Source organism: Hoplias malabaricus, chromosome 1 (assembly GCF_029633855.1).
Source record: "Hoplias malabaricus isolate fHopMal1 chromosome 1, fHopMal1.hap1, whole genome shotgun sequence".
Classification (NCBI taxonomy): domain Eukaryota; kingdom Metazoa; phylum Chordata; class Actinopteri; order Characiformes; family Erythrinidae; genus Hoplias; species Hoplias malabaricus.
In genome coordinates this window covers 87209402-87223746 of record NC_089800.1, presented here as the reverse complement: position 1 = coordinate 87223746, position 14345 = coordinate 87209402, and the positions used below count along the sequence as shown (strand labels likewise).

Sequence of the window (14345 nt, the reverse complement as noted above, 5' to 3'; positions counted from 1 at the left end):
TGTTGTTGCTGTGTGCAGTGTGATGGTGTGTGTTGTTGCTGTGTGTAGATGGATGGTGTGTGTTGTTCCTGTGTGCAGTGGGATGTTGTGTGTTGTTCCTGTGTGCAGTGGGATGGTGTGTGTTGTTGCTGTGTGTAGATGGATGGTGTGTGTTGTTCCTGTGTGCAGTGGGATGGTGTGTGTTGTTGCTGTGTGTAGTTGGATGGTGTGTTGTTGCTGTGTGTAGTTGGATGGTGTGTGTTGTTGCTGTGTGCAGTGTGATGGTGTGTCTACGGTTGCTGTGTGTAGATGGATGGTGTGTGTTGTTCCTGTGTGCAGTGGGATGGTGTGTGTTGTTGCTGTGTGTAGTTGGATGGTGTGTTGTTGCTGTGTGTAGTTGGATGGCGTGTGTTGATGTTGTGTGTAGTTGGATGGTGTGTGCTGTTGCTGTGTGTAATTGTATGGTGTGTGTTGTTGCTGTGTGCAGTGGGATGGTGGGTGTTGTTGCTGTGTGTAGTCGGATGGTGTGTGTTGTTGCTGTGTGCAGTGGGATGGTGTGTAGTGGCTGTGTGTAGTTGTATGGCGTGTGTTGTTGCTGTGTGCAGTGGGATGGTGTGTGTTGTTGCTGTGTGCAGTGGGATGGTGTGTGTTGCTGCTGTGTGTAGCTGGATGGTGTGTGTTGTTGCTATGTGCAATGGGATGGCGTGTATTGTTGCTGTGTGTAATTGTATGGCGTGTGTTGTTGCTGTGTGTAATTGTATGGCGTATGTTGTTGCTGTGTGCAGTGGGATGGCGTGTGTTGTTGCTGTGTGCAATGGGATGGTCTGTATTGTTGCTGTGTGTAATTGTATGGTGTGTGTTGTTGCTGTGTGCAGTGTGATGGTGTGTGTTGTTGCTGTGTGCAGTGTGATGGTGTGTGTTGTTGCGGTGTGTAATTGGATGGTGTGTGTTGTTGCTGTGTGTAGTTGGATGGTGTGTGTTGTTGCTGTGTGCAGTGGGATGGTGTGTGTTGTTGCTGTGTGTAGTTGGATGGTGTGTTGTTGCGGTGTGTAATTGGATGGTGTGTGTTGTTGCTGTGTGTAGTTGGATGGTGTGTATTGTTGCTGTGTGTAATTGTATGGCGTGTGTTGTTGCTGTGTGTAATTGTATGGCGTATGTTGTTGCTGTGTGCAGTGGGATGGCGTGTGTTGTTGCTGTGTGCAATGGGATGGTTTGTATTGTTGCTGTGTGTAATTGTATGGTGTGTGTTGTTGCTGTGTGCAGTGTGATGGTGTGTGTTGTTGCTGTGTGCAGTGTGATGGTGTGTGTTGTTGCGGTGTGTAATTGGATGGTGTGTGTTGTTGCTGTTTGTAGTTGGATGGTGTGTGTTGTTGCTGTGTGCAGTGGGATGGTGTGTGTTGTTACTGTGTGTAGTTGGATGGTGTGTTGTTGCGGTGTGTAATTGGATGGTGTGTGTTGTTGCTGTGTGTAGTTGGATGGTGTGTGTTGTTGCTGTGTGCAGTGTGATGGTGTGTGTTGTTGCTGTGTGTAATTGTATGGTGTGTGTTGTTGCTGTGTGTAGCTGGATGGTGTGTGTTGTTGCTGTGTGTAGTTGGATGGTGTGTGCTGTTGCTGTGTGTAATTGTATGGCGTGTGTTGTTGCGGTGTGTAATTGAATGGTGTGTGTTGTTGCTGTGTGCAGTGGGATGGTGTGTGTTGTTGCTGTGTGCAGTGGGATGGTGTGTGTTGTTGCTGTGTGCAGTGTGATGGTGTGTGTTGTTGGGGTGTGTAATTGGATGGTGTGTGTTGTTGCTGTGTGCAGTGGGACGGTGTGTGTTGTTGCTGTGTGCAGTGGGACGGTGTGTGTGTTGTTGCTGTGTGCAGTGGGACGGTGTGTGTTGTTGCTGTGTGCAGTGGGATGGTGTGTGTTGTTGCTGTGTGCAGTAGGATGGTGTGTGTTGTTGCTGCGTGCAGTGGGACGGTGTGTGTGTTGTTGCTGTGTGTAGTTGGATGGTGTGTGTTGTTGCTGTGTGTAGTTGAATGGTTTCTGTTGTTGCTGCGTGCAGTGGGACGGTGTGTGTGTTGCTGCTGCGTGCAGTGGGACGGTGTGTGTGTTGTTGCTGCGTGTAGTTGAATGGTGTGTGTTGTTGCTGTGTGCAGTAGGATGGTGTGTGTTGTTGCTGCGTGCAGTGGGACGGTGTGTGTGTTGTTGCTGTGTGTAGTTGGATGGTGTGTGTTGTTGCTGTGTGTAGTTGAATGGTTTCTGTTGTTGCTGCGTGCAGTGGGACGGTGTGTGTGTTGCTGCTGCGTGCAGTGGGACGGTGTGTGTGTTGTTGCTGCGTGTAGTTGAATGGTGTGTGTTGTTGCTGCTGCGTGCAGTGGGACGGTGTGTGTGTTGTTGCTGCGTGTAGTTGAATGGTGTGTGTTGTTGCTGTGTGTAGTTGGATGGTGTGTGTTGTTGCATGGTTTGTGTTGTTGCTGCGTGCAGTGGGACGGTGTGTGTGTTGTTGCTGCGTGTAGTTGAATGGTGTGTGTTGTTGCTGTGTGTAGTTGGATGGTGTGTGTTGTTGCATGGTTTGTGTTGTTGCTGCGTGCAGTTGGACGGTGTGTGTGTTGTTGCTGTGTGTAGTTGGATGGTGTGTGTTGTTGCTGCGTGCAGTGGGACGGTGTGTGTGTTGTTGCTGCGTGTAGTTGGATGGTGTGTGTTGTTGCTGTGTGTAGTTGAATGGTGTGTGTTGTTGCTGTGTGCAGTAGGATGGTGTGTGTTGTTGCTGCGTGCAGTGGGACGGTGTGTGTGTTGTTGCTGTGTGTAGTTGGATGGTGTGTGTTGTTGCTGTGTGTAGTTGAATGGTTTCTGTTGTTGCTGCGTGCAGTGGGACGGTGTGTGTGTTGCTGCTGCGTGCAGTGGGACGGTGTGTGTGTTGTTGCTGCGTGTAGTTGAATGGTGTGTGTTGTTGCTGCTGCGTGCAGTGGGACGGTGTGTGTGTTGTTGCTGCGTGTAGTTGAATGGTGTGTGTTGTTGCTGTGTGTAGTTGGATGGTGTGTGTTGTTGCATGGTTTGTGTTGTTGCTGCGTGCAGTGGGACGGTGTGTGTGTTGTTGCTGCGTGTAGTTGAATGGTGTGTGTTGTTGCTGTGTGTAGTTGGATGGTGTGTGTTGTTGCATGGTTTGTGTTGTTGCTGCGTGCAGTTGGACGGTGTGTGTGTTGTTGCTGTGTGTAGTTGGATGGTGTGTGTTGTTGCTGCGTGCAGTGGGACGGTGTGTGTGTTGTTGCTGCGTGTAGTTGGATGGTGTGTGTTGTTGCTGTGTGTAGTTGGATGGTGTGTGTTGTTGCATGGTTTGTGTTGTTGCTGCGTGCAGTGGGACGGTGTGTGTGTTGTTGCTGTGTGTAGTTGGATGGTGTGTGTTGTTGCTGCGTGCAGTGGGACGGTGTGTGTGTTGTTGCTGCGTGTAGTTGGATGGTGTGTGTTGTTGCTGTGTGTAGTTGGATGGTGTGTGTTGTTGCATGGTTTGTGTTGTTGCTGCGTGCAGTGGGACGGTGTGTGTGTTGTTGCTGTGTGTAGTTGGATGGTGTGTGTTGTTGCTGCGTGCAGTGGGACGGTGTGTGTGTTGTTGCTGTGTGTAGTGGGATGGTGTGTGTGTTGTTGCTGTGTGATTGGGTGCCATCCCCAGACTTTGGAGCTTGAGATTTTTATTTTAGACCAAACTCAACCAGAAAGAGAAGAAAGGGAGTTGTAAAGCCTTCAGTTTCTTTGCTGACAGATGTATTTCTGTAGTTACTCATTACAATAGTTACTTCTGTACTCCTGCTTAAGCCTTGGAAAGTGTGTGTGTGTGTGTGGGGGGGGGGGTGTCCTTTTGCTCGTACTTAAGTCATTCTTCTAAGCACGTATTAATACATTTACTCAAACTACTGACTGGTCATTTCTAAAGAATACACAGTGTAAGTAAAGAATATACCTCTGTAATTAACAGGTGAAAATATCTTGGAAATGTTCAGATGAAGACCAGTGATTCTAAAATTAAACTAAAACTGAAGACTGCAGTTTTAAAAACTACAAACAAACAAAAACAAAAAAACCCAATGCCCCAGTAACACTGCTTTATCACTAGTTGCTGCCTCTCTCTCTCTCTCTCTCCCCCACTCCATCAGCTAGAAGCCACGCCCCTGTGTGTAATCCCGACTTGCGATTGGCTGGAGTCGCGTTTCCAAAGCGATGACGACACTTAGGGCGTTGTACACGGCATCTCATTAAAGAAAAGAGGCAATTTCATTATCTTTATCTTACGCCCCGCTATAATTATTTTCCGCTAATATTGACGGGGAAGTTTAGCACCTGCGGACGAGGTGTTTTAGTGAGTATTTCGGCGGTTCGGGAGCGTGCTTTCTTGAGGTTTCTGTGCTGAGAAGCGGTGAAGAAGCAGCAGCTCGCCGCCTTTGTTCATTCATTTCCAGCCGCTGCGAGTCTTTGTTTGCTGGGGGACGAGAAAGAGGGAAAAGCAATGGGAGCTCAAGTCGCCAAAAACGGGGTAAAAGAAGAAAACGTTGCCGAAAACCCATCCGAAGCCGGAGCGAAAGCAAACGGGCAGGTAACTGAACATTAACCCTCTCAAAAGAAGCAGATTTAACCGCGGATGGGGCGGATGGAGGAGTAGAGTCTTGGGGCTGGAGCTGATGAACAATGAAAATTCACCATCAAACAAAGGCGCAGCCCCAATATCAGCACATGCTCCACTTGGAAGCCAAATGCATTGCTGTAGTCGGGTTAAATCGCATTAAAAAGTGAATTTTCATTGAAGCGAGACTGTGCTTTGTACTAAATAGTGGGGGTTTTATATTTAAAGAAATCACCCTGCCCTTTTCTTACAGGAGCGATCTGTATGGGTTTCTCTTCCCTCCATCGTGGGCCTCAACCTAAAAGCTATGCTTGTGGTCACATTGTGTGCGTTTAAAGCCGAAAGCCTGAGCAGCAGCCCTCCACAGCCATATCAATGGAAACCACCACGCCTTTATTTCAGTTAGAGAAGCACAGGGTTAGTCTCAGAACAATAAGCGAGTTAGTTCCATGCAACAGAGACTTTGCATCCGTTTCTGAAACTTACCGCGTTCCTTTTGCTCTAAAAGCAGCTGAATTTTGGGTGCATTCACTTGGTGTGGGCAATGCAAAATGTGGTTTGCATCGCGCCCCCCCCCCTCTCAAAAAAAAAAAAAAAAAAAAAAAAAAAAAGCCAGACAGCAACAGCTTCGAGCCAGACAAAAGTGGCTTCTCCCACGTGGCGAGCGAATGCAACGTTCAAACCCACTGCAAATCAGTGCACCATTCCAGTGCCACTGCTCTTCTCCTTGCCTCTACATCACAAGGCCTGTTTTCCCAGTGTTGGGTTAAACCTAGTGCTGGACTTGAATGCGATGGTGAATCATCACTGGAAATCCCTTTTTTTTTTGCCTAGGTTTAGACAGGATCCGTGTCCAGGAAAGCGAATTTTAATCCCTGGTTTTATAGATTAAAGCTTAGTATTTGACTTTTAAATGCAGTGAATCCATTTTTTTCCCATCTCCCCCTTAGGTGCATATTAGAAATTGGCCACTGTGGGCCTGCTACCAAGTCTTGAACTAATTCTTTAGTCTTGGATTTAATTTTGAACTAAATTGCTGAGGGATGAGCCCTAATCTGGGGCTAGGGAAGAGGCCCTGTGTTTCTCACTCCACCGGTGCCTTTACCAATGATTATAAGCTAAGGTCTGGTCAAACACAGATGTGGTTTGGACGTAAATGCCAATGGTGCATCACTTTATTGATTGATTGAGAGGTCTAATTCAGAGCCTTGCAATTCTTAAAATATCGAAGCATTTTACACTGCACTTTTAAGATGGATTTTGGGCTAAATTTCAACGCAGAAGGAATGTTAATTCTAGGCTTGAGCCAAATCCTCAATGTTCCATAAACCAATGCATTTCCCATTGATGTACTCTGAGCAATCCCAAATACTCTTGATAACGTAATGGACGTTCCTCTTGTTTCAGGAGAACGGCCACGCCAAAACCAATGGCAACGCCTCCCCCACTGCGGACGCAGCCGGAGAGGAGGTCCAGGCCAACGGCAAGCACTCCACAGACGAGGAGCCCAAGGCTGAGAACGGAGCGGCCGAACCCGAGGCGGAGGCTGGGGGCGCCGCGGTAGCCAACGGAGAAGAATCGGCCAAGACGGAAGAGAACGGGTCCGCGTCGGGAAGCGAGCCCGTCAAACAGAAGAAGCGCTTCTCCTTCAAGAAGCCGTTCAAGCTCAGCGGCTTCTCCTTCAAGAAAAGCGCCAAGAAGGAAGGTGAGGCAGAGGCGGCTGCTCCGGCTGAGGAGGGCAAAGGGAAAGAAGAACCCGCGGAGGCGGCGGCGGAAGAAGCGGCAAAACCTGAAGAATCCGCTCCAGCTGAGGAGGGAGAGAAGGAGGCAGCGGCCCCGGAGCCTAAAGCTGAAGAACCCGAGGAGGAGGAGAAACCCGAAGACGCAGCCGAAGAGAAACCGGCCGAAGCCGCGGCCGAAGAGGCCGCACCGGCCGAGAGCTCAGAGCCTCAACCCGAGGCCGCCGCTGAGTAAATGAGGCTCAGCGATGGCGCCTCTTTTTAATGAAGTAATAAGGAGCACAACCACGGAGGATTTGTACAAAAACCAATGACCTTTCTGAAGCTGTCTTATTACCTGCAATCATTTCATCCACTCCTCCTCCTCCTCCTCCTCCTCCATCCCGTCTGCTGCCGTGGCGCTCCCGAAGGAAGAAAGGAAAGGCTTGGATGCTGTGATTGGAGAATGAAGGGCACCATTCTTCATTTCCTCCATAAGTGTTTGTTACAGTATTGCGTATGGATGTGTGAATACGTGTGATGCAGTATTTTTATTTGATTTTTTTGTTTGTATCTTCAAGCCTGTTAACCCGTTTTAGCATCTCTCATATTAAAAGAAAAAAAGAAAAAAAAAGTAGATGAAGTAAATGGTGCCATAAGATTAGGTTCCGCCAGTGTTCTGCTCGGAGACAGGAGCCTAGTGTGAAGTGGCATCGTGGATGATTCAGACCGAATTATCGTTCGTCTTCATGTCTGTATCATCACGTGAGTCACTGAAAGGTGCTGAAGATTTCACCAGCTGCACCAGATCCAGCAGCACTGTGTGATTGTGTAGGCTTTGTCACGTCGTCGTCCTCATCGTCGTCCCCATCTCCTCCTCCTCCTCGTTTTATTATTTGTAAGAACTTTTTTCAGTGCTATAGATGAAGTTTGACTCCCCCCTTTCCCCCCCAAACATCATTCTTCCTTTCTAACAGAATGGTGAAAAATGTAGATTGAAAACTTTTTGACCTGTGATGACTAATACTTTTGTCTTTTTCTTACCGTGCTGTGCAAGTATGTGAACATTGCCAGTGCAATCAAATAGAAATATGGTTTTCTGTAAATACAAGGTCTGTCATTACTTGATTTTTAAATGGAATGTAACTTTGCGTACAGAATTATGAATTCAACTCAATTTCAAGGGGCACAGAAAACAAAAATAAAGGATTAAAAAAACAAAACAACAACAAAAAAAAACAGCTTGTCTCTTTGTGTGATTGAATTAAACCATGAGGTGCTGCAGTGAAACTGAAGACTACCTGCCTCCGGGTTCAGTAAAGCGGGATTTTCCAGTTTAGCGAGATAACTCGAGTCTCAATTCAAATGGCGCCAATGGGAAAGAGCAGAGGGCCATTTTAATTGGCCGGTCCTCAGGCACAGTGCTAATGCTAACAACAGTTAAACAGCCCACGGAATACAGATCTTTTCTCTAGTTATTGAGGGGTAAAGTTAGAATGTTTTGCCTTTTGAGGCTATGTTTACGTTCTTATATTTATATTGTTGACAAAGTAGTGGTCTATACACGAAGCTCAGTAGCTGACAACGTTTTTAAGAAATGAACTGGAAAACAGACCCTCAGGTTATTTTTTTTACTTGTGCTAATTTGAAAATACTTCCTCGTGTCCTAAATGTTAGGACTCTGACTAAACTGAGCAGTGTCGGATTACATTTCTTTGGGATGATGTCTCTGAATTGTGGTGCTTTATACGAAATATGTCTGACATCAGGAAAAAAATCAACAGCTGGTGTTTTCTTCATAAGGCTCATATCTGCACTGCAGCACCACCGTGTGGTCACTATCAAAATCGCAACCGAGGAGTTTTAAGTTATAAATAGTGGTGTAAACAGGCCCTCAGTATTAAGCATGACTACAGTAATCAAAAATAAATTAGATTTTTTAATCATCTTTAGCTAAAGTGAACAGGGAGATTCAGCCACAACGTGAATATGATTTAAAGCCATGAGTCTTGATTTAAAAAGTGGATATCGACAAAGAAAGGCATCTGATGAGATCCGGAAGCCAAAGTGATGAGCATTTCACAGCCAGACCCCCACGTCTGCAGAATGATGTGCAGCCTGCTAGATATTTTCACCACAGATAAGTTGCTTATAACAGATTCCATTCAGTTCAACTATAACCTGAAAATTAAAGGGGGATTCCACCGATTTCTCCAAAATTGTTAATTAAAAAATTTAGTCACAGGTTTCTTACTGTGCTGCTGCTACCAGTCTATCACCAGTCTGAACGGCTTTATAAGGAGCGATGGTGACGTCTGGTTCCATTCGCCACCATTGAACAGTTCTGACTCTACGTTTCTCTAGAATAGAGCACTTCCCACCAAACCAAACCCACTCTTAATGACTGTCTTAAGCATTTCATTATGTAGAGAATTTAAAAAATGGGTGAAAACCCCCTGTAGTTTCATTGGAGTTTGTTTACCATTTAGTCTGTCCTCAAATGGCTGTGACTCCTACAATCAGCCAATCACACACTCACCCAGTCACTCACACAAATGGACAGTTTGGCCACTTAGTGTTCTATATTTTGGACTGCAGGAGGAAAACAGTGCTCAGAGGAAACCCATGGAGACACAAGGAAAACACAATAAATTCCACACAGTGACCCCAGGATCAAACCTAGGACCCCTGAAATCTTGGGGCAGTGTGACAGTGACTTTACCTGCAGGGCCATCGTGCAGTCACATGACACTTAACATTAACTATTTTTTTTACTTATATTCATCTTGAAAAAAAGGAGAAAAAAGTGCTATTTAAAGGAACGCTAGGTAGAATTTGTATCTTAAAATCATAGCTTCAAAATCACTGAGATGCCCCACTGACCTGTAATATGGAGAACAGAGCCTCTGTCATTGCTACTCCAGGCTCAACATGGCAGAAACTGCACTATGTAACTTTTGGGGGAGGGTAGGAAAACATCCTCACTACCTCCCTTTAAAGGAACACTAGGTCAGATTTGGGGGTTTCCTTCCTGCGCTCTCACTACAGTTGAAGAATTTAATTCACTTTACAGCACTATTTTGAGATCAAGGGAGAGGGGAGGAAAAGGGTGGTGGTCTCCTACCCTCCTTCAAAGTTTCCACAGCGTAGTTTCTGCTGTGCTAATCCAGCTTTGCTACGACAGAAGCTCTGTTTTTCCCATTACAGGTCAGTGAATCATCAAAATGATTTTGAACCTGTAATTTTAAGGTAAAAATACTACCAAGTTTCCCTTTTAAGTATTTACGTATTATATTTCAAATTTCATCCCCATGGGACCTGTCAAAACTTCAAGGAAAACAAGAGCATACCACAACAAATGGGTATTGTTATGTAACATGTTGCTTGTTTTCAGAAAGAGTTTTTTTTTTAATCCGCCGTGTTTTGTCAAGTGTTTGTCTTTCCCGTCGCTATAATTCATTCATTCATTGTCTCTAACCCTTATCCAGTTCAGGGTCACGGTGGGTCCAGAGCCTACCTGGAATCATTGGGCGCAAGGTAGGAATACACCCTGGAGGGGGCGCCAGTCCTTCACAGGGCAACACACACTCACACATTCACTCACACACTCCTACGGACACTTTTGAGTCGCCAATCCACCTACCAACGTGTGTTTTTGGACTGTGGGAGGAAACCGGAGCACCCGGAGGAAACCCACGCAGACACAGGGAGAACACACCACACTCCTCACAGACAGTCACCCGGAGGAAACCCACGCAGACACAGGGAGAACACACCACACTCCTCACAGACAGTCATCCGGAGGAAACCCACGCAGACACAGGGAGAACACACCACACTCCTCACAGACAGTCACCCGGAGGAAACCCACGCAGGCACAGGGAGAACACACCACACTCCTCACAGACAGTCACCCGGAGCGGGAATCGAACCCACAACCTCAAGGTCCCTGGAGCTGTGTGACTGCAACATCTACCTGCTGCTCCACCGTGCCGCCATTGTTGCTATAATATCAGGCTTTATAACAAAATAAAGCATCAAATGACTTTTATTCTACTGTAAAAACACTCAGATTATAGGATGGACTCCTGATTTCGAGGTAGAGCTATGTTTATGACCAGTGTGGCTATGGACTTTGATGATTGCTTCTGATGTGACTGATTGATAGGATGATGTCAGATGTCTATATCCATCTACAGATGAGAACATGGATATAATATTCACCAGGAATTACGTCATACAGAGTCAGGCATTAAAGGAGCAGGCCTACAGGGTTCAGTCTGATCTCTGCTGTAACTCTATGGTAGATTAACACAGGCAATAATTTAAATGCATTCCAGTTTATGATAAAAAATAATAACAGAAAATGTGAGCAAAGCAGAGGAACTATGTACTAAATACGGGGGATATGTAATAAATGTGGGGTGTGGGTACCAAATATGCCCTTCACCCTTATAATTACTGACATATTTAAAGTCTAAAGCAACACAAAGACCAGAGCAACATGTCCCTGCCTGTGACTACATTACACTGTGTATATATTTAACATGATGTATACTTTAACAGGTTGTATGGCACACCGTGTGTGTTTTCCATCTTCATTCGAGAGGGAGCCCCTTTAAAGTTCAACCCAGGGCCCTAAAGGCAGTTTAATGATTAAGTGACAGAGTGAATGTGGTTCTGCTGAATCAGGAGGAATCTCCTACTGAATATAAAGAGTTTAAAAGCCCTTGCCACTCCCCAGAAAGAGGAGGAAGCAGTCATCGCCGTGGTTACGGACCCACCCTTGCTCATAATCCCAGTCCATAACAGAGCACTAAGCTCTGAGGTCCTCCTCAAAGGGATACACTGTGGTGACGTCAGTCAACAGACCTCAAGGCTCCCTGTTTCTGATTACAGAGGAACTTAACTAGATAAATTAACGTTACCTTTCTCTCTGCTGTGAACAAAACTGTCCATCCTGACTGAGATTACACCATATAATAAAATATAATAAATAAAAAAAGTAAGGGGCGGCACGGTGGCGCAGCAGGTAGTGTCGCAGTCACACAGCGCTAGGGGCCTGGAGGTTGTGAGTTCGAGTCCCGCTCCGGGTGACTGTCTGTGAGGAGTGTGGTGTGTTCTCCCTGTGTCTGCGTGGGTTTCCTCCAGGTGACTGTCTGTGAGGAGTGTGGTGTGTTCTCCCTGTGTCTGCGTGGGTTTCCTCCAGGTGACTGTCTGTGAGGAGTGTGGTGTGTTCTCTCTGTGTCTGCGTGGGTTTCCTCCGGGTGACTGTCTGTGAGGAGTGTGGTGTGTTCTCCCTGTGTCTGCGTGGGTTTCCTCCGGGTGACTGTCTGTAAGGAGTGTGGTGTGTTCTCCCTGTGTCTGCGTGGGTTTCCTCCGGGTGACTGTCTGTGAGGAGTGTGGTGTGTTCTCTCTGTGTCTGCGTGGGTTTCCTCCGGGTGACTGTCTGTGAGGAGTGTGGTGTGTTCTCCCTGTGTCTGCGTGGGTTTCCTCCGGGTGACTGTCTGTAAGGAGTGTGGTGTGTTCTTCCTGTGTCTGTGTGGGTTTCCTCCGGGTGACTGTCTGTGAGGTGTGTTGTGTGTTCTCCCACTCTCCAAAAACACACGTTGGTAGGTGGATTGGTGACTCAAAAGTGTCTGTAGGTGTGTGTGAGTGTGTTGCCCTGTGAAGGACTGGCGCCCCCTCCAGGGTGTGTTCCCACCTTGTGCCCAATGATTCCAGGTAGGCTCTGGACCCACTGTGACCCTGAACTGGATAAGGGTTACAGATAATGGATGAGTGGACAGATATTTGGCCTATGCTTGTATTTAATATTTTGATCAAGATATGCTTAAAAAAGCGTAATGTAATATGTAAATGTATCCTTGTCTTGGTTTAAGTATACTTTAAGTATTCTTGTAGTTCAGGGTGGGATACCTTAGACTAAATAGTTCATGTGTGGAACTGAACCTTATCATTTAAAGCACAGAAAATATAAATGTTTGGCTGATTTTATTGACAATATTTTCCAAAGTTTGAGAGTATTTAACAGGCTTAATTCATATTACAGTCCATTTCCATCATATGTGAGACAGAAGTATATAAATAGTAAAGAACAGGCGGGAATACACCCTGGAGGGGGCGCCATTCTTTCACAGGGCAACACACACACACACACACACACACACATTCACTCACACACTCACACCTACGGACACTTTTGAGTTGCCAATCCACCTACCAACGTGTGTTTTTGGACTGTGGGAGGAAACCGGAGCACCCGGAGGAAACCCACGCAGACACAGAGAGAACACACCACACTCCTCACAGACAGTCACCCGGAGGAAACCCACGCAGACACAGGGAGAACACACCACACTCCTCACAGACAGTCACCCGGTGGAAACCCACGCAGACACAGGGAGAACACACCACACTCCTCACAGACAGTCACCCGGAGGAAACCCACGCAGACACAGGGAGAACACACCACACTCCTCACAGACAGTCACCTGGAGGAAACCCACACAGACACAGAGAGAACACACCACACTCCTCACAGACAGTCACCCGGAGGAAACCCACGCAGACACAGGGAGAACACACCACACTCCTCACAGACAGTCACCCGGAGGAAATCCACGCAGACACAGAGAGAACACACCACACTCCTCACAGACAGTCACCCGGAGGAAACCCACGCAGACACAGAGAGAACACACCACACTCCTCACAGACAGTCACCCAGAGGAAACCCACGCAGACACAGAGAGAACACACCACACTCCTCACAGACAGTCACCCGGAGCGGGAATCAAACCCACAACCTCCAGGCCACTTGAGTTGTGTGACTGCGACACCTACCTGCTGCGCCACCGTGCTGCCCTTGTTTACCCTTGTTAATGGCTATTTATGTATGACTAACGTGGTCAGTAACGTATATCCTTTGTTATTTTCTAATATATTAAGCATGAATGTATGTATTAATTTACTATGAGGAGATCATTAATGACAGATTATTATATACTTATTTGTGCACCAGTATTGTAAAGTGTTACCGATTTCATAAAGTGGTGACATCCCCAAGAACAAGGACCGGTTAGCCCTGATGCGGTCTGGAAGGTCTTGGCCTGTCCTAAAGTTCACACTCTTGGCCTTGTGCATGGGTTTTCCATTCATCTGTTTTCCAGTAAGTGTCCAAGTGTTTCTAAAACATGCAGAAGCACAGTGCGCACGACCACACTAAACACACAGTAAACACACACTAATCACACCCTTTCCCGAAGACTGCAGAAAAGCGGTATTGGGATAAGTATACTTCTCACCGTTCACTGTGTTGGTGGTGCTCTACCACAATGTTTCAGAAACACCAGGAAAGAATGTGACCGCCGCGAGAAGGTCAGCAGTCGTCCTGTCCCCAAAAAAGATGACACATGTCCACACACTCGCAGCCGTAACCAGCACTTAAGCTCAGATAACTTTGGATATACATCATGTTAGTGTGCACTTCAGCAAAACCAACAACCACCAATGTGGACTCGGGGACAGGCAACAAACTCTTCTTCAGGAGGCAATTCTCAAAGAGGAGAGTCGATGACCTCTCTCATGGAGTGAGGGTTGTCTCGAAGTGATCACTGTGGAGTGGGAGTGAGCTACAAAATCATATAAAACCCAGCAAGTGAACATCAATGCAGACTTGAGCTCTGTCCTGAAGAGAGCCCTTAGCTTTGCAGTCCTCATAGTCTACACTTTGATGTACAGGGAAGACAAGGCAAGTCCGACAGTCCATCGCTGAGCATGCATGTGAGGACCCAGAGGCTAAAACACTGGCACGTTGTTCCTTTTCTCATTATGCCAGTCAAAGGGGTTTCTTAAGGGTGCCTCTTACTATGGCCTTGTGTGAGATCAACAAGAATGCAGGCTCAGCACAGGCCTATTACCCATAATTCCTTAAGATGCAGGTAATGACCACCTTACGAAAACGTATACATCAGTGTATTCTATTATAAGATAACATTACAAAATACCAGTATGTATTAATAGCTACATTAATCTCACTGTTGGGCGGCAC

The 14345-nt window shown here is 46.6% G+C and overlaps 1 protein-coding gene across 1 annotated transcript; it reads left to right on the top strand.

The window, feature by feature from the left end:
• The first annotated feature begins 4195 nt into the window (after positions 1-4195).
• On the top strand, positions 4196-7294 carry marcksb (myristoylated alanine-rich protein kinase C substrate b). The gene is made up of 2 exons (XM_066685753.1): positions 4196-4547; positions 5982-7294. Exons 1-2 carry the CDS (start codon positions 4461-4463, stop codon positions 6546-6548), a joined length of 654 nt encoding a protein of 217 aa, XP_066541850.1. The 5' UTR covers positions 4196-4460; the 3' UTR covers positions 6549-7294.
• Positions 7295-14345: the final 7051 nt, after the last annotated feature.

Bases quoted from the DNA above. Each gene is read 5' to 3' on its own strand.
- marcksb (XM_066685753.1), top strand. From the start codon at position 4,461: ATGGGAGCTCAAGTCGCCAAAAACGGGGTAAAAGAAGAAAACGTTGCC. The intron at 4,548-5,981 runs GTAACTGAACAT...CTCTTGTTTCAG, and splicing joins GAGCGAAAGCAAACGGGCAG to GAGAACGGCCACGCCAAAAC.